Below are 27,137 nucleotides of genomic sequence, written 5' to 3' on the forward strand. Positions count from 1 at the left end.
TCTGACTGGCACCCGGGGTTGAGAACAGCGCGGACACACGCAGTCCTCCTCGGACTACAGCATGGCGGGCGCGGGCCACCTTTGTTCAGGGACTGGCGCTAAACCACTATCGGAGACCCTACATCCAGACAGCCACAAGCTAGATGCGGTCTTAGCGGCTGTGGAACGCATAGGCACCTCCTTAGAACAAGCTCAAACTTCCCTAGAGGGCAAAATTGATAAGGTGGCCAGCGACCTCACCTGGCTCCATGCAGATCACCGTAGCTTAGCAGTTAAAATACAAACGCTGGAGGATCAGCTTCATGATCTGGCACCTAATGCGGATCAATTGGAGTCCTCACTACAGAAAGCAATGGACCGGAAGACACTCTGGAGCATCACGTTGAGGATGCTAAAGGGCGATCCAGGAGGAACAACATTCGAGTCATAGGCCTCCTGAAAGGTGTGGAGGGCCTAGAGGCAGTAACGTACTCAGAAACCTGGCTCAGGGAATTGGTCCCAGAGGGTTCCCAGACAATTTTCTTTTCCATGGAATGACCTCACAGGGTCCCTACCAGGGCTCAGCCTCCGGGTGCTGGCCCACATCCTTTTCTGATTCGCCTACTACATTACGCAGACAGAGATATTATCCTCTGCGTGGTCAGATCGCTACCAGCAGTCCGAGTGGATAATGCCCAGGTTGTGCAATTCCCAGACTATAAAATTGCAGTATAAAAAGAATGTGCCTCCTTTTTGCCTTTAAAACGTAAACTTTGTGCCCTTAACCTATCATACTACTGCCTATTTCCGGCCAGACTGCGAGTAGCCACTGATGACAAGACATATTTCTTTACCACACCAGACGCAGCCTGGGAGTGGCTGGAATCCACGAACGGGCTTGGTGGGCGCGACACAGAAGCAGAAATGCTACCAATGTGTGGTTTGCACCTCAGCAACAGGAGAAGTCGGAGAAAACGAGTGACTGCTCCAAGAGAGTTGAAACATGTCCCCGATCTGGAACAAATCTTACAAGAAAGATGTTGTGCGCTGCAATTCGCAGCAGCCATTATTGCCCTTCCACTTATCTCGGATGCAGAAGCAGAGATCTTGCAATCTAATGGAGGAGATATTTCCTCCCTTGACACCTCATCTAAAGTGGGATCCTCGGCTCATCCCACGGTGACACCGCAGACAGCAGACGACTTGCTCTAAACCTGACAAGTTGCCTCACAGCTGACAGCCTTCGGTTCCCAGAGGTGCCGCATGGGTGAATTGGGAAGTTCTGCATTATTAGAATTCTTGATCACCTTGTTGATGTCTCCGCTGTCCTCCTTGAAGCCCCTGCGGACAACACGGCGGCGCCGGTGCAGGCCTTGATATCTCTTATGACCAATGGGGGTTCCTTGAACGGCGCACCGCCCTATGCCTCCCCTATTTGTGGGCATACACTGCTACCGCTGGCCCCCTGCGTCTATACTGGAATAGGGGTTTTGTCCTATTGTCAATTGATCACATCTTGACTAGCGCATCTCACTCTCCTATTAGTGGAGACCTCTTACTTACACCTTTTTTGCCACTTTTATGAGTTGCTTAGTTTGGGCAGATACCAGTTGTCCCTCTGCTCTTATGGTATTCTATTTGTTAGTTTTTGTATGGAGTCTGGGAACCTTTTGCCCGCGGGACCCTCGTTACCCAGTAGTACAACACCTCCTACACCTAGGGAGCGAACAGTTGGACATTATCATTACAAAGACCCACCATGAATCCCTTTACTATCCATACATGGACTGTGTGAGGCATACACACACCAGCATGCAGATATTCCGTTTACTCATATCTTGAAAGGCACTCCATCCATATAGCACGTTTGCAGGAAACTCATATAGCATAGTCAAAGGCGGTTAGACTGCAGCAACATTGGAGGGTGGCAGCTCTATGAGACAGGCTACTCTTCATATGCTAGAGGAGCCTTCATTTGGATCAGACCGGACACCCCCTTCGTGGCAGAAGATCAAATTATTGATACGCTCTAGTGAGGGGACGCCTTACTGGTCGTGCGCTGATGTTGGGTTTCATATACGCACCGAATACGGATCAGGCTTCATTCTTCTATTCATTATCTATCCAGCTTTCTCGGTGGAGTGAGTTTCCCTGGTTATTGGGAGGTGATTTTAACACAGTATTGGATCCCTGTTTGGACCGATCCTTCCCACCACTGCCTACTGCACCTACTGTGGTAGCTGCACGTGCATTAAACACCTGGCTCCAAAACTGGCATCTAGTGGACATTTGGCACTACTGTAATGTTAATGTACGAGTCTATTCATACTTCTCTGCTCCACACCAGTTACATGCCCGCCTCAATAGAATTTTATGTACAACTAACTTATATCCTACAGTCCAACAGACTGACCACTTGGGACGCACTCACTCAGACCACAATCCGCAATTTCTGCACTTGGTATGGGACATGTCTCCCTCAAGAGTGCCTACCTGGAGACTCAACCCGAAGCTGCTAGAGGACACAGCATTTAGGGCATCGCTGGACAAGGCGATTCCAGAATATTTTGAGCATAACGCCGGCACAGCGTCTTCTGGCTTGATCGAATGGGAAACATTTAAAGTCTTCATTAGGGGCCACTGTATCAGTAGGCAGTGGAACTTGCGTAAATCTATTGAGTGGGACCTGACTGGAGTAGAACGAACCCTGATGCAACACGAACAGTACACTAACCAACACCCCTCAGAAACGACACAACTATCATCTGCCCGGGCAGAACGTATAGCCCTTTTAGAGAGATTATGCTGTTTAAGTTATGCAGCCCACTCAGCACGCACACATGCTTCTGTGGATAGATCGGGTAAATTGCTAGCCTGGCTGATCTGACCGCAGCCGTATCACAGAACCCCACTCGGAAACTGGGAGTATGCTCTATACCCCTCAAGAGATTCATGCTGAACTTACAAGGCATTATGAGTCCCTTTACTGCTCCACAGCAACAACAAGCCACTCACAATTTGACGACCTCTTCTCCCCGATTGCCCTACCACACTTGACTACTGACAAGCGTGAAGAACTGGTGGGGCTCCTGACCCTCGCTGAGGTACAGGAAAGTATCCATGCATTGTCTGCAGGTAAAACTCCAGGACCAGATGGCCTCCCGTCTGACTTTTATAAGTCCTTTTCTGCAACCCTCGCACCTCACCTTCTCTCTTTCTTTATGAGGAGGCACTACAGGGGGTGTCCCTGCCGGCATCGCAGAGAGGTGCTGCTGGTGTCCTTTCCTAAACCAGGCAAAGACCTGTTAGAACTCAGCTCTTATAGATCACTGGCGAAGTTCAACACGGATTATAAGATCCTCGCCAAGGCCTTGGTGTCACGGCTGACGCCCCTGGACCCACAACTGGTTCACCCCGACCAAAACGGTTTTGTAACTGCATGAGACACTTCACAACATCAGACGCCTGTTCCGAATCATGAGATACTCAACGCAGGACTGGCCTCGAGCAGGATGTCTGGTGCTCGACTTGGAGAAAGCCTTTGACTCCTCAGAACGGCCTTATATGTTTGAATCACTGAAGCGATTTGGCCATGGCCCTTATTTTCTACTGCATGGTGAAACTACTGTACACCCGACCACGGTTTAGGGTCAAGATGGGTGGGAACGTAACTGATCCAATTGAGGTGGCCAGGGGTACACAGCAGTGCTGCCCCATCTCTCCGCTGCTATTTTCCCTAGCTATTTTCCCTAGCGATGGAACCACTGGCTGCAGAGATTCGCAGGAGAGGTGAAGATTGGAGCATTCTGCTAGGTGACAGCCCACACATCATATCATTGTATGCAGATGACCGTTTGTTGTATTTTAGGGACATCCATAACAACCCTCCAGGAGTCGCGGTCCTTCTGCAACAGTTCACCACTCTTTCTGGTTTAAGAGTTAATTGGGCAAAATCATGCCTTTTCCCTTTCAATCCAACACTACCAAATTCAGAACTATGCCTTTCAGGAGTCAGCATTCCATGGTAACAAAGGACATTCCGCTACCTGGGCATACAAATATATAAAAAACAATTCCAAACTCTGGAAGCTTGCGCGACTTGCACACATTTTCCAACCACTCACAACAGTGGCATCACCTGCAGAACTTTTGTTAAATGTAGCTCATCATTGTTACCGCAGATTCTTAAGCCTCAAAAAGGAACCATCCCCTATGCTCTGGCATTAGTGCTTCTAGGCACACAACGAGGCCTAATAATTACGACTGCTACTGAACTTGGACCCTGGCACGCTGTGGACTTGCACACACTGGGAGATCTCCAAAGCAATAAAAGGCTTATCCCATTTAATGAACTGATGGCAGAGACAGGCCTTCCGGCAGGACAATTTTTACTATACAACTCATTAGTGAGGGCACTATCGAGCAAATGGGGGGGGGAGGTGGGGGGGATTGGCAATCGAACCCCCAACTCATTTACTTGTACAATATATACCGGTTATCGGACAGGGCAGGCATCTGATACGTTGGTTCACTGAAGCACTTACTATGCATACACGGCACACTCATACTGCACTGTGCACCACCTGGAAAGGCGACTCCACTGAACACTTTACTGATGCAATATGAGGTGCAGCCCTGTCCAGTCACATTACCATCCCCCGCAACTCTAGATTTCGCCTGATACAATTTGATATTATTCATAGAGCATACCTCACTCTGGCCCGCATTAATAAATACTTTAACCATATAGACGCTGCTTGTCCTCGCTGTCAGCAGGTAGACGCAGATATCCTCCACATGCTGTGGTCCTGTCCCTCTTTACCCACCTACTGGCACACAGTAACATCATGTCTAGCAATATGCACTTCACGCCCACCATTTGAAAATTGGGAACCCTGTATTCTTGGCCTTTTCCCCGGGCACAAGAATTATAAAGCCTCCACGAGATTCCTAGACCTTGGGCTCCTAATGGGCAAGCGTCTGATCAAACGGAGATGGAAAGCCACTGAACCACCATCCAGACTGGAATGGAAGAACTCTTTTCTAACATGGGCCGAAGCCGAAGGGGTGGCGTTAAGACGTGAAGATGCCTTGGGCTTACGTAAATATCCCCAATCTATTAGCTGGGATGAGATGTTATCTCTCCTACGCGAACCAGGCACTGACACGAACTGTAGTGATGCAACTGAACAACTCCTAGTAACAACATAGGACTAGACAATTAACATGTTAACACTGATAACTGTACCCTTAACATCTTTCCTAATCTTATACACCATTTACGGTCAAATATATCATCAGCAAATTATTTTAGTGTTTCATCCTGGACTCAAACACACTGCCATTCACGCAGTTATATCGGAGGTCCTCCTTGGCTAAGCGTTGGGGGGTAATTGACTCAGACTCCAAGTTTAAGTTTAATTTTGTTCTGTTGTGTTATTGATTTCAATTACGTTATTCTGTGTATCATCAATGTTGAATCTACACTTATAAATGATTCGTTAGACAAAACAATTATATTGAAAACAAAACATAAGGTTATAAGTGAGGAAGCGGATGGACTTTCACCGTAACCTGCACCCAAAGGCAATCACCCTGAAGAACACATTCATCCCCAATCAAGAGCTCATTACTAACAAGGAACGATCTTATCATGAGCAACAATTGTCTAGCTTCTTGGTGCGTGAATCAGGAGCCATAAATAGTACCTGAAATCTGAACAAGTGTAACACATTTATTTACCGTAACTGTACTGTAAAGTTGAACTGGTTAAAATTAATAAAACGATTCAAGCAACAAGGCTTCCAGACCCTGTGCCCTTTTTATGCTTTTATTTTTATTAACACCGCTAGGAAAATCCGAGCCCTTCAGCCCCAGCTACAGAAGAACCACCTCGATAGAACACAAGCTGGTGGCCCAAACACCTTTCTTCCCGTGTAATACTGACTTCTGGGACTAGCACAGCAAATTTTGGATTGAGGATTCAGTCATTTAGAAAGCAGTTGCCAAACCTCACTATGCCTTGCAAATAACAGTTTGAAGGATGATGACAGAGGAAAACAGGAGGACCAAAGTTAAAGTAGAGCCTAAGCTTGGAAGCCACACCGGGTTCATGTTTGGGAGGTACTTTACACCAGTATCAGCTATCAAGATGCTAATAGTAGTATATCATTCTGAACTTGTTTTGGTAGTCCAATAAAATGTAATGTAACACAGGACAGACAGTTAAGTAATTTTTCGACTGACTCACCAACAAGCAATTTATTTGTTGAGGATTTAGAGTTCAAGTAATGATTAGGCTTTACGTATTTAATTTGAGGAATTGAATTAAAACTGTGATTACTTTCTCAAGCATAGAACCTTTACTTGTCCGAAAATGAATCAAACCATTCTGGCACAAAAAGAACATTTGGTTTTATTCAGGCGAAGTACAAATCTACACAACTTGATAAAAGACCACTGCTCAGAACCATATTCCCAGAATCCCCCTCATTTAGTGTTTTACTTACCCTTCTCCTAACTTCTCAAGAACATCAAAAACTTCTTCTGGTTGTTTTGTTAAACTATCTTCACTCAGTTTTTTCAGTTGCCTAAAAAACAGAAAAAATCTCTTAGTTTTTGGGGAGCAAGGGGTAGTCTTGAAAATCTTTTTTGTGACAATTGATATCCGAAAGACATTCATGGTTAATAAAACCACTGGTAAAGAATGCTAAATGTAAGAAAGATAAATTAACCTGGAATGCTAGAAGACACTTAATGGGATCTAGCTCAGCATCAAATATTGAAAAGTTTGTAATGTTACTAGACCACGTGGATCATGTCTAATACCTTGTTTGTTTTGCACAGTTTTCCTCAAAATAGGATAAGTTCAACTGTGGTATGTTTTCAAGTATCGGAATATTCTCTGATAGAACACCAGTACTAGAACGAGGACCCACATGTTCCAGCCATGGCAGTCACTGAGGTGAGATACATATGGTGGCTTGTGCTAGGGTGGATACTTTACCTATGAATACAACATCTTATTTAATATGTCCATATATTTTATCAAAGACTTACTACAACAGCCTGAAATAATCAGGCTAATTAAAAAAGTCCTCCCACAACACACAGTATCTTTCAAGCCAAACATGTGCAGCATCATTTTAAATTTGTGAGAGACATATGTTTTAAATAACCCCTAAAATTCACTATTAAATTGCAAATAATACAGATAGAATGATCTTTGTATCAAGAAGTAGAAACCCACACATACTCATGTTTGCAACCTTAATTTATTTAGAGTCAGATAAACAGACAACAGCAATAGCAAAGATCCACTGAGAAAAGAGTACATCACAGAATCATATTTTCACTGTTTAATTAAAGGTTAAATTGATATATACAAACACACGGAACTTGCATCTAATATAAGAATTGAGCAGTCACACACGCAGAACAAGAGGTTCATAAACGCATTGAGTTAATTAATTTGGTAGCTGATGAATCCAACACTTTCTTAAAGAGGCAAAGGGGCGGGGGTCAGGTTAAATAATCCAGTAAATTATTAATACAATGACAAAATGTCAGAGTTGTAAAACCCAAAACAGAAAAAAATATTAGGCTACAAATACTTAAAAGAGCAGTGATATCTGGGATTGTATGTGGCGATTATTTAAGTAATAACCAAAAACAAATTACACAACCACAACTCATTGAGCGTGAGGCCACCAGGCACACAAGAGCCCAGTAACCAAAAAACAGCATCACAATACTAGTCAAACTTTGTTTTGGGAAGGAAACCTCACAGTCACCTGCTGTGGCATTCCCTGATAATTAAATATGCTACCAAGGCCTCACTAAAGGCACACTGTATCCTACATAAAGGTCTAAAGTCTGACAAAAAATATTGACAAGAGCAACAATTCTGGGCCACCAAGAGCAATGTATCCCTCAACTTCAACTGGTGAGTTTACAAAGAAACATATCAGTATGAACCACAGATGGACCACTACTGGAGACAAGATGAAGATGAATACAATTAGACAGGCTGACGTGCTACATTAGACTTGAGAGCAACACAACTGTATTGTTGCAAAATCAACCTTGAATGATTGACAAGCTTTCTCAACCGACTACCTTTAATGGTCACGAGGAGGGGTGATTTTGAGTGTAACTAATGCTGTACGTGGTAGTACACTGTTATTTACAGACAACACATTTTCAACTGAAATCGCCACAAACTTTGCACAGACACACAGTTTTACTGCTAAAACTATATAACATACAGCACTCAAATGATAATGTGTGGAAATGGGGTTTCTGTGAATATTTATCATTTGCACATCATCAGTTAAAAGTGACTTCACTTATTTTGATCCTATTAAAATACCTGTATCCAGCACACTTCAGAATTACAAACAAAATGTACTTCATTTTTGCTTCCCTTACTTCTGCATGCACACAATTAATTTACAGTGGTTTACATTTTGTTGTATGTTGCCAAAAAACCCGACATCCTGACTGTCACATAATTCACTTTAAAAACTTCTCATGTTACAGTCAAAGAAAACAGGGAATTCATGTTAAAAGAATAAGCAGGAACTTGTCAAATGTCAGGTTACGTCTTCTGACCTCTGTCACTGATGCACTGCAAATGTGACCAGTAAAACAGAATTTAAAGGCATCTTTATTTATTGAGTGGACTATCTCGACCCACCAAAAATTGACTCGCGAACCACAGTTTAGGAAACACTGCACTAGGGCATGTCCCCTATTCATGCAATGTCAAACATGAGTACCTGGCTTATGAATGAACTAGTGAAGCAATGGTGACATCACAGGAGATTTTAATAGGAACCTCTTGTTTTAAGGATGAAACCCCTACCCCCCAATTGGAGGCTTGGGTCATCTTAGGGGCCCTCCTCAACAGTCTATGCTCGAGTACCCAATATAGGAGGCTGTCTGTTGCCAGGATAATTGACAAAGATGGTGGAGAAGACCAACAAATAGCAGCCCCCCCAGATTAATTTCTCAAGCACAGAAAATGGGTGGGACATCCAGGATGCTAATAAGTTATAACTGGCAACTGACATGCCCAAGGACCACTAAGTTTTTGTATTAACGCTAAACCGCCTAATCATACTCTTCATACAGAGAAAACAACCTTGGCACCTCAGAATAGGGCAAGCTAGGGACTGAAGTATGTTGACTGCTTGCAAGGGTTGAATTATTCCCTTCCTCCTTCACCATTTAGTTACGTTATCCCCAACTACACTGACTCACCATAGGCCCACTATTGTTCAACAGCTGTAAAATGTCCATTGTTAAGGTCGGTTGTTGTTGTGCCCACAATGGTGACTGATGTCACCAGTGTGAGGAAAAGCTCTAGGATAAAGCATGCTACCAACTGGTGAGTGAGGACTTCAATACTTAAAAGAAGGATTCCTTTCAAAATCTCCTACAACTACACCATTGATTCACTAAGTAATTCACCCGCCTGATACTTATGGCTGACACATCTTCACTATATACAATTACATTCAATCATGTATTGTTGTTGTTTCATTTCTTGTGCCATCTTCCTTCAGTAACCACAGTGAGGAATACTGATAGTTATTCATCTTTATTTTGGAGCACTGATGCCACCGAGTCAGCTGCTATGCAGGAATTAGTGAGGGAGATATTTTGGAGTACTGGACTGGATTGTAATGCATGTCTGTAGTTGTAACTCCCAACATATACTTCATGGGTACGGAGCCACTTGTGTACATATTTACTACCACACTATACTGATGACTAAGTCACGTTTGAAAGTTGCCTTATTTTTTCTTGAAGAATTTCATTATGCTTCTCATCCTCATCACAATAACCAGCACATGTATGAGTGGTGAACATTGACTAGTTGGGGTCTGCTCTGGGTGGAGGGGGGCTTAATACAGTTAGAGCGAGAGGGACTGCAAGGTTGTGTGAAAGCTGCATCCATGGATGGAAGCATCAGATGTCACAAGAACCCTGAGATGCTTCACCAAACAGCTTAATTTGTGATGGTCCATGTAGGTCACAGTCTGCTTGTGAGGCTGTTCATGGCATGGGCTATGACTAATTCCCAGGATCTGACTAAATGTACCTGTAGGGATACAAGGAGATGTGCAAAAGCACTGCCTAGACTCAGAAATGATGTTGTGGTTCATCTACTATGTGACTGCCAAGACACCAACAGGGATTAAAGGTCTTCAAGGGTGGAACAGAGGTAGAGATGGGGTTGCATATATCCTTTCGGCTAAATACACGTTAAATGCTTGCAACACATAGCCTCTATTGCCCCACCGAAATAAGCTCTCTTTAAGATAAGTAATGTTCTATTCTTTAGCAAAACTGTTAATTGGAGTTTGTTGGAAACTCAAGACGTTTTGTATGTGAACTATTTTAAAGTATGCAGGACTTTGAACAACTAACTCCATTTGGGCTGCTCCAGAAACATTACAGAGAATTTTATTAGATACATCCGAGAGTCACTGCCAGACACTTGGGCGGAAGAATGTATAACTGCTAAAGTTTGGCAGCCAAGGAACAGTAGGAGTTCAAATCTTTCATCTGAGGTTTGGAAAAGCACTATTCATCACCCTTCAGTGGCCCACGTTAAAATATTACTGAAGGAGGTGTAGTGTAGCCATTTTTTATGTAGCTTTCTGCGCGTTTAGCTTAAAGTATTAGGCCTCTGTGCACTTTGCCCTAGATGCATTTTATTTAGCCTCGCACTGTTATTTTACAATAACCAGTTTCACGGTCTTGTTTTATTTTCTTCTATCACACTGTTTAGTTTACTTCAGCACTGAAGTTCTCAAACAATACATTCTTGCTCGCTCTGTGCTTCAGTCAAGGACACAGTCTGGTACATTGCCCATAGACGTGGTAGAAGTTTAGTCTTTAGAGTTCTTAGAAAGTACACATTCTTACTTAGGGATGTTTCTTAGAACACCGGCGTGTTAGTTATAAAAACACTTCCTAGTCCTGGTACACGTAAGAGGGAGATTCCGATCAGGAACCCACAACTAGATGCTGACTGCCCTGTTGCAGATGCTGATCCCGATCACAGGCCTTTGCTCAGGTAGGAGGGTCGATGTCCTCCCGGGGGAACCTGAAAGGTAGGCTTAGAGCTTAACATGCTGTGCTCAAAATAGAACTTAGAAGAGAGAACGTAATCTAGTTGCACTATAGCATTATTCTTATGTTTCACTCTCCTCATTACTATTTCAATCCTACTGTGTTGTATGATTCTGGTTATTGCGGCTCACGCCTTGTTATCTAAAATGCAGTTCTTTTATTAAACCAATCTTTAAAACTTAAACTGCCTTTGTCATTTATATATGAGACCATGCTGTGTATGAGAGAACTGGTTGGGACCTGAGTGACCACGACTTCCCTGGGAAGCACTAAGATGTCATGCGCTCGGCTGCCCAATTGTCTCTTCCCTTTGGGAGAGATAAGGCACTGCTAGTTAGCCGGAGCTCAACCCAGATTTGGGGGTGACAAGGGTCCTTCGCCGTGGGTTAGACTTAGTCCCCCAAACTGTGAACGATCTTGCCGCCCAAAGATCCAGTAGTCTCCTTAGGATAATGAGAGCCTACGCGACAGAGGCAGAGTTGATTTGTGTATGACCTATTGGAAATGAAGAAGCAGCATGTAAGGAAATACATTTTATTAGCAGGGTCAGGATTGTGAAAGGATCATTGGTTAGAAAAAAGCTGTGCCATGTGATGTGTATGAAAATATGATGTATGACTGTGCTATGTGATCAAATATTATTGAAAAAAATAGAGAGGTGCAGGAAAGTTCATGGATTGTGCAAGGAATCAAAACTTTATAAGCAGATGCAAACATATCTTGGAGCTTCCTAAAGTCAGAAAAGTGTGTTCAGGAGATAAGAAAGAAGTTGTTTTTTTAAGGAGAGTACCATACAGAGAAGAGGGTGTTATGTGTCCTGCTAGGAGACAGGCAAAGAGAAATGGTCTATATCAGAATGGGGACAGAAGGGAAAAGGAGGTGTCCTACAGTGGCAGGACTGAGTCAAAATATATTAGGGTGTTGACAAATATTTAGAGGTATTTCTGGCAACAAACAGAAAGGGACAGTGAGCTGCTCAATAAAGTAGGAAAATAAGAATGTGAATGATAATTTAACACACAACGTGCAAGGAACAGGGAAGGAGAAAAATAAATTGTCAAACTGCACAGGTTCATGAACATTGTAAGGAAGTTGAGGTGAGGGTTGATTTTGGAACTTCCTAGTCCACTATGTTCAAACCTCCATTTGACAAACTATGATAACTCACAAATGTAAGGGTTGGCATTTTTCGCAAACGCTGTAAGTGGCACGCGAAAAAGCTGATTTGGTACTTAGTGGCAGAGAGATCACTTCAATGAGGGAAGTGGGAGAACCTACAACAAGAAAGCTTACATTGCAGGGAGAGGGTTATTGTATTGACTAGGTAGTCATATCAGTCTGATGTGTCTGCTGGATCCACCTGCTAATCTGCTTGGTATACTGCATCAAGAATAAAATTCTGAATAATATTTTGGAGCAGTTGAATGAAAGGTTCTGGTCAGTGTTCAGTTCAAATTTGGAAAGTTCAGTGGGATGGAACATATCTTGCGTTGAAAGCTGGTGCAATGTGACATGAAGTGAGGAACATACATTTAGTTAGATAACGGGAATTTCACTAGGATGGTGAATCACATGTGCAAGCAAGATGCAACAGAACTAACAGACTGTTCTTATGAGCAGGCCTCTATAACCATGTCACACAAGGTGAATGAGAAATTCTGACTATGAACTGACATTTGTAGCCTGAATGAGTAATGACTGGGTGACTACTGCAATTTGTCATTCTTTCATGAGATTGAATTAACGTTTTTAAAATGACACTGTGCTCACTACATTAGATTTGAGGTGCACATCCTACCAGGTATTGTCAAATAAGAAGTTCAAACATTCCACTGATTCTTTACACCTATTGGTGCTTTTACATACAGCAGATTGCCTTTCAGTTTGGTTAAAGTTTCTGTGGTAGTTTAGATTGTTTTGCTCACTTTGCTATGGTTTTGCTCACTTTGCTATGAGGTCAAGAAGACATAATTATGTTGAAGAATGGCATTCTAATGTTTAGTCAGTGACGTTTTGAGGCTGTGAATCTGGGTGAGGTTTTCAGGCGTTAGGCCAGCAATCCTCAAACACCTTGTGTGGCTTTCAAAAAGGAGCAAAGTAAGTTTGGTCAAATGATGACTAAATATTTAGATCGTAAAATTACAGCAGAGGTTATTACAACACAAAAAAGGCAAGTGCAAATGTGTCAAAATCATCCAGTATGGAACAACTAGTGTCTTTCTTGAGAAATGCTGAATGCTATTTGACAATTATTAATAAGGATTTAAAAACTGAGCGCAAATTGAGTGGCAAGAGAGAGGCATTTGATGCTTACAGGTACATTCAGGGTGGAACATTTTCCAACACATCTATAAGTATCTATATTCATGATTAACATGGACAATCAGCATCTGGCCAAGGGTCTGTTGCCTTGTGGGGCCAAAACAGTCACAGCAAAGCTGGCTAGTTTGGTAGATATCTACATGACGAACAAAAGGATAGTGAGTAGGAGGAAAAGGTGGCCCTTATGACAGCGATGAAGAACGAGTTCAACTACATTTGTTTAGAACTCAGCAAGTGATACTTTGAGGGAGTGTGATTAGGGTATATGGAAGTGGACGAGTATGCGTATGTCACCAAACACTATTTGGTAACTGGATGGCATACAGAGAAATTGCTGAATGGAGAGCTGTAAGTTACGAAGAAGGTGAAAGATGATAAAAATGGCAATAGTGAAATGTTCGATGTTCGATTGGTAACAGAGGATGGGGTGCCCAAGGCAGTTTCTGCAGCCCATACATAAAAAAAAAAAAGGCCTGGATTAACTTCACACTTGGTGGTCTTTTAGGGATTTCCACAACCAAAAGGAAAGTCAAAGTTAACTTTGGTGGTACTTCAAGGATGCTACGGTTAGCAGTGAAGGGGTGGTGTGTTCCAGGTTAAAAAAAAAAACACAACAACAGATGTAAAGCAAGTGATAAGCTTTGCTGAGTGGTGTGCCTTTGTCCGTTAAAGTTTGCTCTTTTTGACTGTTCTGCAACTTGGCTACTGATGTGGCAAGACCATCTGAAGTCTAATAAGAAACATGTGGATTTCCACCAGCATTAAAAGACAACAATTGAAAAGAACCAAAAGCTTGACTTTTAGACATTTGTATAATCAATTATTTGTATATGTATCAAAGCAGCCGGTTACTACTACAGGTGGTTTTAGAACATGGTATTCACTTTATGGTATAAAAAAATGGGGAGATATTTATTTAGGAATAGTGTGAAACACAAGCAGATTATATAATACCATACTGAAGCAAACCATAAGAAAGAGAAGATAAATGGTGTAGGGTAAGAGTACACCCAAGTAGCGGTGAAGTCAAATTAGACTGGAAGATAGCGATTTACTCTAGATTGATAACTCACTAGTGCATGTATCTTACAATCACAAGTAAATTACCATTTCTATTGTTTAAGATAAAAGGACCTGTCAATAGCATTATGTCCAGCACAGAGGAATGGCTAGGGTATGGGGAAAGAGAACCATTAGCCATGTAACAATTGCTTAGGAATGTCAAAGAGTATCATAGGAGGAAATAGTCCTGTGTGTGGTGTGGGGTTTCAGCAGCTCTGTAAGAAAGAATAATGTTTTTCAAACAGGTTTATAGAAGACAGGAGCTCCAGAGCTAGTGAAAACTCAGATTTCAAAGAATTAAGAAAAGTGAGAGGGGCAGAGATGCCTTATTATTTTCATGTGATGTGTAGTAGGTTGATAGATTAGTGATGATGGTGCATTCAAGTGGAAAATAATGATGTGCGTTTATATGGATTGAACTGGCCGGAGTGCACGTGTTGCCTCAAGAGGCGAGGGTGGGATGTTTCTCATTTAGGCCTACAGACTGAGCATGAGCTAAACAAATGTGCCACTAAATGGAAGTCACTGGTTTACAAGAGAGCTAAGAGGGAGCACCTGCAATATGGGGGGGGGGGGGGTGGGAGGCCACGTCACACAAATACAGCTTTAACTTGATGCTAATAAGGAGAAATGTGAACACCTGCAGTAAATATTCCCTACGTGGCAAGGGTAGCACTATCTGCTCCCGTACATCCATGACCATCCTGCACATAGGAAATGGAGCAAGGTTTTGGATGGTGGGAGTGGTAAAAAGCAGACAGGCAAAAGTTGCACTTTGAGGCTTTTCTGAAACCATACATACATTTACCCACATGTTACGTGTTCCCTACGCTGTGGATTAGCAGGATGAGGCATAGCCCTAATGCAAGGTAGGAAAACAAGCATTGGAAAAGCCAACAGATGGTGCATCTGGAAGATGAGGGCCGACCCGTTGGCTTTGCCAGTGCTAGTGTGCACTGCTGCCACTCTACTATGGTCGTCATCCGTGCTACAAAATTAAAAAACAAAAGGGCCACTATCACACGCATTAGTGCGCATTCACTGTATTGCATGTATGTACACTCCAACCATCTTGGAATAATGTCAGGTTCTGAAGATGTATACCCACTGAAAGCCTCTGCCCCCTTAAGGTTGAAGGAGGAACTATCTGTGAAATCGAAAGGGAGGAAAACAACAAACGTGAGAGACAAATAGGAAAACAAAACTAGCAACACATGGCCAATCAAAGTCTAGAAGAAAAGTGTTGTCTTAAGTATGGTACTACCGCCATTAACCGGGAAATGACTCCAGACCAAGGAAGTTAGGGAATAATTAGGCTCCAGTTACTTATCCAATGTTCTCAAGTTCCTCAGTTTCGACAGACCCGTTTTTAATTGTTTCCACCCCCACGTGCCTTGTGCATCATTGTATGCCTGTGCCTAACCTGAATCTTGACAAATGATAAAGATATCCACCATGTGCACACATGTGTGCATGCGTCACGACAAGGGGGTCATTTTGGCTTTCAACGTCCTAACATGGCTAGAGCTCTTTACATAAAGGTAATAAACACAAAAAAATAAAGTGAGTGGGGGCGAATCTAGGTAAAGCAAGTAACAGTGTGAAGACAGGACCTCAAAAACTATTTTTTTTTAAATACTTGGTTGGGCAGGTTAGTAAACATTGATAAAGTAATTTGCAATGTGCACATGAAATACTTAGTAAGAGTGGTCACAATGGTGAAATGGCATAATCTGATACCATTGCAGATCGAGAAGCATACTAGCCAATGCCTATAGCCAAGCTGAACTTCAGTAGCCAAAGGCTAAAAAGGGCTTGCCAAAAGTTTGTATGTCCATTCAGCTGTGGCTCCTCCAAACACACATGTGCAGTAGGCTCTCCCTGTGTTGCCGGGCTGGAGAGAACCTGCACAGGCTCCCAGTCTGCCAGGGAGCGCCTTGGCTGGGCGCTCGCAGCCAATTCTAACACTGCTTTGAGCACCAGCAGGATTGGCAGCAGGGCAAGCTGGGAGCCTGTGCCTGCAGCCTGGAGCAATGACGAGGGAAAGAGGAGTGGCATGGCAACAACGGAAGAGGTAAGTTTTTATTTTATTTTTATTAAATGCCCCACCTTCCACCCCGGCACCCGCCCCTTTAGAGGTCAGCGAGCAGCAACTGTGTCCATTCATATTTGCCATTCAGCTGAAGCTGTCTTGTTGAATTGCAAAGTTGTGGAATACCAAGGCTACATAGTCTGGATTCCCCCATATTCCTCCTTTATCCAGCACCAGATGCTCCCAGAGCCTTTATCTCACTCTTTCAGGTTCTTTTTCATCCATGCTCTCTTTCTTTGCACTTTTTTCAGTCCCTCTTTCCCCTTGTTGTGTTTTTTCTCTTGTGCTCTGGGTCAAGGTCTGATGAAGAGAAATAAAGGCTGACTGCCAAATATGAGTGCTGATTACCAAAAATGAGTGCCTGCAATCATCAGCTCAAATTAAGCACTGTCTACACTCCTGGGCCACAGTGCCAGTGAAAATGCTGTAATAATGAAAGTTACACCAGTGATTTCAAGTGGATCATTTGACTTCTGGCACAATTCCTGGTTAATACCAACTAGATCATGCTAAAAAGAAGAAAAAAAAATTACAAACTTAAAAAGGCCATTTTTGCCCCTCAAGAATGATAAAAAATATTAGTGAAAAGAATTGATGTAGTTAGTTTTCGTTCAGCTTTATTCTCCAACGCTATCAACGGCAATCAATGGCAGGTTCAAGATATCGTGTGTGACACGTTTCACAGGATAAATGTTTAAGCATGTCACCTACTACGTTAGATGCGTGAGGCATGGAGATTTTAGCATTCGTTTATGGAACAAATGCTCTCAGCTAACCCGATGTTTCTTCTTTAAAGCTTTCTCACTAGTGTGACTTTATTCAACTGCTTTCGGGGGAATATGGCATGACCCCAATTTGCAACTATCTGTGGGTTTTCTGTAAGACCACGTGTCGCCTCACTGATAGCAGCTATCGATTGTTGCAAATACCATTCAATGCACTTTTTTGGTTCATGGCTGAAAACAGCATAATAAGTTCTAAAACCTCCTACTGGAACGAAGTACAGTACGAATCACTAGCCTCCTCAATGTATGCTAGGTGGAATCCGCAAGGACCAAACAGAAGTAACAGACTGTTGTGCAGACAGGTTTTTCTTCTATGTTGAAAAAGCATATTCGAAAACTTCAGGTAAAAGCTTTTTTCTAGACACGATTTTACAACATTGAGACTAATTTCAACCAGCAGTCTGGTGCATAAATGTCCTTCCATTTTGAAGACAGACAACATGCTGGATCACCAAATGCATCAGGAAAGAGGGCAAGCAGAGGATGTGGCCAGAGAGCACTGCAGGCTCTGTTTTCACGAATACATTTTATTCTGGTTTCAATCACAGCCCAAAAATGCATACAGACAAGTGTAGTCAAAGTGCATCTACATGCTCAAATTTCTAAAATGAAGTCACAAGTACAGAGATGCTTCCTATTAACAATCTTCAAGGAGAACCCCTGACGATATTAGCTCATTATTTGGATGCAAACGCAAAATGTGCAATTAGGTTGATAACAGCACCCAACCGGAAGCTATTGGACGGTTCTATACTAATCGATTACATACACTCGAGATGCACGTGCGAACTGTTAAGTATATGATGAAATGTTAATTTAATTATTTTGCACGTCATTTACACAGCATTGGAAGTAATATGACATTTTATTTCACAACTTACCATATTTTTCAATGTCTGTAAAAAAGCTACCCTATGATTTGGTTAAGCTGGCAAATTATGGCTCGGCTATGCAACAGTATTTTAAAATATATATATTTTCTCCTACAAAGACGGATCTCAAAGATATTAGGACATTTGATATTTTCGTAATGCCCTTGTATCTGATAGAGATGTATGTGCAAGTGGGAATACCTGCTTCATTACCAACACGGGTGCAAATGCAGAGCTGGCAGTTTACAAATGTAGCTGGCAGTAGGAGAGAAAGTTGTTCAGGAGTAACAAGTTACAAGTGTAATAGTGTTTCTGTGGGGGCAAGTGCCATATGGTGATGGTGCAGGTGCACTGCCCTAGTCAGGAACTGTGCAGATGACGGAGACTACAGGGGTTGTATGTCACTACACTGCCAGTGAATACATCACGGCCGCTTAATCGGTAGTCACTAAATCAAGACTACCATTAACTCTCCTGGGCCACGCGCCACCCGTGTCAGACAACTAATACTGACAAACCCGATGCCAGCTGGGGCCACTGTACTCTATCTTACACCTCACCCTATAGCCCACACTCACCACCTTCTGGTACATATTATCACCATCTAAGGACGCTCCACACGTTGCATGGACTCCCGCGGATGGATGCTGCTGGCCTCCTGGAACCTGCCTGTCCCACCCAGGCGAAGGATGTCAAATAAATTGTACTTTGCCCACCATAGGCTACATGTCGCAGAACGCTGGTCCCCCTACCCACCCACCTTTTTAGCAGGCCTCCGGAGTATGTGGGTCCACAAGCTTAGTGCCTGGCACTGGACGCCAGCCCATTTGTTTAAACTCTGCCCTCCTCAACTTGTCTCCCCACCTCTACAACACTTGGTTTACACCCACACTGTAGCTTTCCCCACTCCATATCAGTGTTCCACGCCCAACTCTTGAGTGTGCTTACGACTCCTTATGCTGGTGACCCTAGGCCCACCAGGCACCTTACTCGTTGTTGTCCTACCCTCTCCCCCCCCCCCCCGGTACCCTCTAGCCCGGTCCCTGCTTATTGCACTCAGTGAGACGGCAATGTCAAAAAATATATATTTCCCCTTAGGAAACTCACACTCTCAAAATCCCCTCACTTCAACAAACATGATTACTGATGATAAAGGAATACACAAAATATATAAAAATACTAATTTAATAAATAGATATCCCAAGGGTCGGTAGACGTTTGTAAAGGTCCACATAAATGTGACTGGGACAAAATCACTCAGTTTAACCGTTTGCCACCCAATTGCTTGTAGGGGACACTGGGAATCTAGCACAGGATGCGCTACTAGATTGCACCGGCACACTGGAGGACATCAATAATGCGGAACAGGCCCTCTTGGGTGACACTGTCAAAGACGTGGCCTTCTAGATGCCGGGTGCCTCCTCCATCCCTCAGATAGGGAATTCACCTATATCTCGCCAGTGAGTGGCACCCAGTCGCGATCAGATTACTTCTTCGCCTCTCAGCCAATGGTCACCTTTAAGAGTAATACTCAATGGTGCGCTCTCGGATCACTCACTGACCTGCTTTTTGGCAGCTCTGGGACCTGCAACACCAATCCACAAACCCTAGCGCCTCAACCTCTCCCATTATAAACAGCATCAAGAGTGGCTTACTTCTCATGTTACCACATACCACAGAGAAAACAAAGGGTCAGTGGCCTTGGCACAAATGCTATGGAGGGTGGCTAGGACAACCATCAAGAGATAGTTGACGAGAGCGGTTGATAACTAACAATCAGAAGGCAAAACGGCAGACTGTCTTGGAGAGGGCCATAGCAGACCTCACAAGCCAATACATGACCCACCCTTCTGTTACTACTCGGTGCCAACTGGAGCAAGTGTGCATGGACTTAATATGCTTCTCACTTCTAACGCAGAATTTGCACTACAAAAATTGAAAAGTCACCACTATGAGCAGGAGGAGAAGGCAGTCAGACTGCTGGCATTACAATTGCAGCTGCAAGAAGTGGCCATAGTTAGCCACCCGCTGAACACTGCGAACGTGTTTTCTTCAGGGTGCGATTTCAATAATAAAAAGGCGAAGGGGGATACGTTCCCCCACCCTCCTGAAACTTCCAGGCACAGGGATCCCTACCGCAGGGGTTGAAGTTTCTCAAGATCGGGAGGATTGCCGTGCCCCACCCGAGCCATGACAGGCTCCATGGGGAACCCAAAATTTTTCATCTTCTAGGGCAGCAAAAAGTAATTATAAGGGAGTGAGGCCACACAGCCACACTCCATGAGCCAATAATGGCCCACCCCATCCCAGCCCCTGGGGTCGGCTTAGTAGCCATGTCCCAGGGAGCCCACCCCGTGACATAGCAATTACCCTGCACACACCAGTGCAGGTAGGAAAACCTGTGTTTGCTCCTGCTTAGCAGGAGTATTTTTCAATTTCCCGTTAAGCAGGGGCAAACACAAAGTCTGCTCCAGGCAGGAAAGAGCTTTGAAAATGCTGCCAGCAGATGGGAGCTCTGAAAATGCTCCTGCCGGCAGGGTGCAGACTTGTGATCCGTTTCGCTGCCTGCACTGATGCGGGCTGGGAAACAGATCAAAATATTGTTGCTGCCCAGAGGGGGCAACATTAGTAGCTGATCCCTCAGGCCAGAGCTTAATCTGTACCACAGACCGTGAAACTCTCATGAAAAATACACTGCAGAGTATTACATTTATCTAAGAACAGTGTAACCTCTATGTAAAACTTGTCAAAAGAGTGCATATTCACTTAAAATAACCAACGTGCTAAGGATCACACTGTGGCAGCCTTCATACTGTGGCAAAAACTGTAAATACATCCCATCTTCTGAAGCAAAACAAGCACATGTACAAAGGTTAGTACATGGCGAGCATAGTCTTCTATGTTAAGTAGAAATTGTCGTGCCGAGACGATTGAACGTAAATTGTCAAATGTCACCTACACGCATTTACTCTTCAATGCAAATATTAATAATGTGTTCAATACCTCTACACACCACTGGTGCATCAGGAGCACATGCATTTTGTGAACATTTACCCTGATTAGGTGGACACAGGCTGGACAAAACTAAGTAGTCAAGTAATATGGTAGTTACACAGCAATAATAAATTATAACACAAACTAACACACTCACTGGATGGTGTAATCAATGATGTCATAGAACATGAGTGATGTAATATGTGATGTTATAAGCAATGCATGGCTGGGGAGCAAGTTATAGTTTTCTCTGCTAACTATAGCTGGTTAATTTCTGCGTTTTTTCAGTTGAAACATTAATGTTTAAGTTATGTTTTTTTCCAATTAATTTCGAAGTTTTTTTTTTTTTTTTTTTTTTTATAAAAACAGATCTTTTATCACACTATTACATTACTTTAAGCTTTGGTGTGTGTGTGTGTGTGTATACATATATATATATGTATATATATAAATATATATATATATATATACACACACACACACACACACACACACACACACACATATATCAAAGACAGTTCAAGGGCTGCTCTCCACCTAAACTTGGGAACTACCCAGAGTTCTCTATTCTTTTGTGCATACTTTATGCATCACTAACACTGAAAGGGATTTGTTTTGACTTATACTGGGTGCTCCCTTGTGTCTGGACAAAACTAAACATCTCTGATGAGCTCTAATGAGAGCAAAACACGTGTCAGGGGTTGCTTTTACTCATTCCAGGTTGGCTTGGATGGTATTTTACCAGTCCAAAGCTGTAATACTGTGCTTGGAGTGGTAAATGGCTTTTGTCAGTTTACAGCTCGGCAAGGTTGACACTGTGTCAAACCTATGCTTAAAGACTTTGCTGTATAAGTGGCAAAAGACTTTGTCACTATCTAGCTCGGCGTGGATAGCACTGTGCTGATCCAATGCTTAAAAACTTTGCTAGATAAACAGACATTTGAGGTGAGCAAATCTAGAGTGTCGCTGGTGTTGCAGAGTGCTCCTTACTAGAGCTGCTCTCCACCTAAACTTGGGAACTACTCAGAGTTCTCTATTCTTTTTTGCATAATTTATGCTTCACTCTAACCCCGACACCTTCTGCCAGACCCCATGGACTCGCGTGAGCATCTTGAATTTGTCCTACCACATGAAGGCGTTAAGAGGGCAAGGATCTAAAATAGGACGAAAGCCTCCATCTTTCTTTGGATAAGGAAAAAGCAGAAGTAACAGTCAGTTCCAATATTTTTATGTTGGAACCCTCTCATTGGCTTCGTGGCGAAAAGAGCTTGTACTTCTTGGAGCAAGATGGATAGGTTCTCCTCTAAAAGATGCTCTGATTTGGGTGGAAGAAGCCGAAAGTTGAAAAAGAATAACTGGGAATAGTCTTGTTGGACATCTTAAGGACCCACATGTTGGATATTATATTTTGCCAGCCTTAGAAATATCTGATCCTGCCTCCCACAGGGTTTTCATGTGTCCCAGAGGGCAAACTAAAACACCTTGTAGGCTACTGCTGTAGGGGCAGGTGACTGTGAAGGTCATTGCCCATAGTGGCACAGATATTTTCTGCCTGATCCCCGTCCCCATCCAAGAAAGGAAAGGGGTGTCTGTTACGGGGGGACAGTGAATCTTGACGGCATGCCAGCCACCTGGAGTAGCCTTGAAAGTGTTGAGTTGAGGATACTGTCTCGCAGGGGTAGAAAGGCCTTGGGAACGTGTCATGGCCTGGGTTTCTTTCTAGCACTCTAAACACTAGATGGGCCTTCTTGCGAAACAGGTGAGATCCACTGAACGCCATGTTCATCAAAGTGCCTTGCATGTCCCCAGAGAAGCCCCTGGATCTCATCCAAGCAAGCCACTGAAGCACCACACTAGCAGCAACTGCTCTTCCCATAGCAGTGAGTACTGTCCAGTCAAAAATGGACAATGTACTTTGCGGTGTCCAGAATATTCTGGATGGTTTGAGCCAAACTGGCCCGAAATTCCTTGGGGCTGCTAGCAAAATCGCCAACAATGTCCCATAAAGCATGGGTATATCTCCCCTGCAAACATCTGGCAGTGACTGACGAGAGGGCAGGACTGGCCCAGAAAAACATCTGCTTCCTAAATAACTCACTTTGTTTTGACTATGTCAGGAGTTCTGGGAATTGAACTGGGGCTCACCATACTAGTGGAAACCTGAACCAAACTTCCTATGTAAGGTGCTGAGTCAAGATATCAGGGCTGCCTGGCACCAGCCTGTGGCGTCTGGCAACCTGCCTGTTCACTGGTGGACGTCAGCAAGGCTTGGACCAGGTGTCCGTAAAGCCATTAGTCTTCATTAATTGGTAAAGAGACTGGTGTGGATTTCAGTGTGTGATTGGAAGTCTGCTCCGGTACTAGGGAGGAGGTACAGACAGCACTGAGGGAAGACCTACTAATGGTAACAAAACTGGAGGCCTCCGTGAATCCTTGGGACCCAAAAGAGCCATAGACAGCCTAGAAAAAAAAAAGAACACAATATGCAATAGGGCCTCTCTAAAGGCATCAATCTGTTTCAACTGTACCAATGAACACTGAAATTCTGGGAGCCATAAGGATCAGTTGTGGGATCGGATCATCAGAGGGGGACCAGCAGCAAGATCACAAGGCACCCTGACATCCTAAAAACTTCTCAGGCTGAGAGTGGCAAGTTTAAGACAATCTGTTTGGTCTTCTTTTGCTTCCGATTCAACTTTGACTTATCGGAAGACTTGCACTGTGATGACACCCTGTAGCAGAACAGGCCCATGTCCTTGACTTCGAGCGGACTTTGGAGACTTCTTTTGCTGCTCCGGGAAAGCAAAGCTGTATGCCACTAATCACCCTCAAGTTCATAAGGACACAATTATTGCAGGACTTGGAGTAGGGCACCACACAGTAGAGGCACACCTCGTGGGGCTCATATACAGACGAGTTTGAGATAGTCACTACAAATTTAAACATTGGGAACATGGTTCCTTTCAGACTGGAATAAATTATTTTGGAAGAAATTACTCAACTGATAGGGGGAAACTTGGGAACATGCTCCAGATCCACATACAAAGGCGCAGAAAGACAGAAACTGATGTCTATGCACAGGGGTGGTTCTTATAGTAACCTCCATCATCACTCTAAGGGTAGTTGAAGCCAATGAGGAGCCGCATGGGGCCATTGACTGGAATCCAGGATCAATGCTGTTTAAATCTTCCAGATCCAGTATTGCACCCGAGAATACTATAAACGAGGGACATCTACATTTAGAAGTATCCATCAGAAAGGATTACCCTTGTAAAAACTTCAAATGACCTGCAATTTTAAGTAAATAAGGTGGTAGATACTTAAAAGACACCTTCTGCCAGACCCCATGGACAACACTGTAGTTTAGTAAAATCTACTACACACATTCCTGTGATGAGCACAATGGCATACAACATAAGAGCCATGCTTACATTATTGTGAGATAAACCATGTCTATGTAGGACACTCAAAAATCTGCTATGCCTTCAATCTTCAGGGAATTTCTGGAAATAAACACCCACACCTTATAAACCTCTATGCTACAAAGAATGTGTCTATAACACTGCATTACAAATATTTAACAAGTGTATGTGACAGATAGCCACTGGTGGATAATCGTCAGCAGACCATTGACTATTATAGATTTTTTAATGGAGAAGTCACAACCTCCTTTCACACACTTCTGCAACCCACAGCAGGTGCACTCAACCTATACCCTGTTTAATATGGAGTAATAATTGCAGCCCAACTTTAGTGATTAGTAAACGATGCACCATATAACTTTCAACATGCACAATCAAGCTTGCCGCCAAGACTTTCACTATTTTCATTCAATGGAAAATAGTGTTATCAGTGAGGTCATCGATGTTATCAATGTCATCAGAGATGTCAGTGACGTCATCAATGATGTCACTTAAAATGTTATGAGTGAATGTGAGAACATAGGCACTGCATGGCGGGCTGCAAGTTATATTTAGCTCAGTAAACTCTAATGGTGAATTCAATTTTTTTTAAACATAACATCACAACCATTTTTAGACAAGAACATATATATATATATATATATATATATATATAGAGAGAGAGAGAGATAGAGAGAGAGAGAGAGAGAGAGAGAGAGAGAGAGAGAGAGAGAGAGAGAGAGAGAGAGAGAGAGAGAGAGAGAGAGAGAGAGAGAGAGAGAGAGAGATAGAGATAGAGATAGAGATAGAGATAGAGATAGAGATAGAGATAGAGATAGAGATAGAGAGAGAGAGAGAGAGAGAGAGCGAGTCAATAAACTAACTGGTGAATTTCACTTTTCATTGTTTGTTATAACTCAAAGCAGCACTTAAACATTTTTTCAATATGGATAGACATATATATATCTCCGTTCTTGAATATGTTTACATTCACATATATCTAGTTATTTTTATAATGCATTACTTTTTAATTATTCTTTAGTTTTTGAAAAAACATAATTAAATTACATTTAATTTCAATCCTTCTTGATTAACTGTATGGATTCCAGACCAGTGCAGGTACTTTTATGTCTGCATTCACGCGCCAGTGCATTTAAATCGCCCAGTGTCCGTATAAGTGCAGCTGAGAATGTGTAAATGTGGGTGCCTAATGTGCAAGAGGGTGTGTAGTCTGTGCTGGCAGTCAAAATCTGTGTAAGTATAGGTAAGGGCTGGCACCCGAATCATATAAGAGCTTTAAAAGCATGAGTATCACCTACTCCAAACTGCACCAAAGGCCAGTACCCCTCTCAATAGGTGACCTGGTCCTGCCTTTTGAAGTGCCAATCAGAGATCTGCATTGAGGGGGAAAAAGGCAGAGCGAAAGAGTCATGGAAAAGAGGCAAGCTGAGTTCAGGAGGTACTTGGAGGAGGTCTGCAATCAGCCAGAACTAAAGGGTGTGGAAGTGTAGATATGGGAGGATAGGGTATTATAGTGCAAGAGCAACTGTACTTAGATTCCAAATTCCAGTTCTTAACTCCAGTCCTATCCGCACACTGTCTAAGTTCAAGAATTCCCCCAAGTTCCGTAAGCCCCTATAGAATATGCAGTGTTCACCCTACAGCTGCATACTTCAATCATCTTTTTTTGATCCTGTGTGTATAGGGCACATTTGCAATCAGTGAACATTTTTAACTTGCTGGTAACATGCAACAAATTTGCCATATTTAGCTGTGAACAGAAGGCGAAATCTATGGTAACCCGCTTACTGCTAGCATATTCTCAGTCATCATAGGTGTGTTAAGTGGCAGCCCTCACCTGTCAGAAAACATTGCAGATATTTACAGAGAGGTCTCACGATATTACCAGCAATATTATAACGCAAATGAGTATTCGAAATGTCCAGTACACTGATTAACGACATTTTTTACTGCTATGTAAATTTCTGAATGCACCCTCCTCCCATTGCCACCGAGTCATATGCCTCCAAGGGAGCACTTATTCTCTTGATAAATGTATGCCTGCACCCTGTCAGACTCGAAAAAATTAAGTTTTAAATTGACAGCAAATATACAAAAAAATGGATAAAATAAAGCTGTTAGGTCGGAGAATGAAACAAAGAATTAAATGCAAAAGGTCAGCCCTTTTGGAAACAACACCAGTGTACGCTAAATTTAACCACCTATGTAATATTTTATAATCTCCATCACAAACCTTAGTGTTCTTCAAATAAGGATAATGTCTATTTTAGCTACTATTTCAATTGGCTAGGATATGACTATTTATTCTATAGCACATAGATACTTTTACCAAATGGATCACTTGAAAAATGTATTTTTTAAAATCTTTTATTGAAAGCCTAAACCTACTCATTGAGCATTCAAATGTTACTTTTTCACAACTGTACAGTTAGCTCTTTAAAGTGGTCCATTTAGAGACACTTGC

General features: G+C 42.8%; 1 protein-coding gene across 3 annotated transcripts in view; it reads right to left on the minus strand.

Annotated features, from left to right (window-relative positions):
- Positions 1-27,137, minus strand: part of STK4 (serine/threonine kinase 4) — a 214,606-nt gene that overhangs the window by 177,407 nt on the left and 10,062 nt on the right. For all 3 annotated transcript variants that reach the window (XM_069243539.1, XM_069243538.1, XM_069243540.1), the window contains exon 2: positions 6,489-6,569. In XM_069243539.1, coding sequence (XP_069099640.1) covers positions 6,489-6,569 — 81 coding nt within the window. The remainder of the gene's footprint in view (positions 1-6,488; positions 6,570-27,137) is intronic.

This window comes from Pleurodeles waltl, chromosome 7 (assembly GCF_031143425.1).
Source record: "Pleurodeles waltl isolate 20211129_DDA chromosome 7, aPleWal1.hap1.20221129, whole genome shotgun sequence".
NCBI lineage: Eukaryota > Metazoa > Chordata > Amphibia > Caudata > Salamandridae > Pleurodeles > Pleurodeles waltl.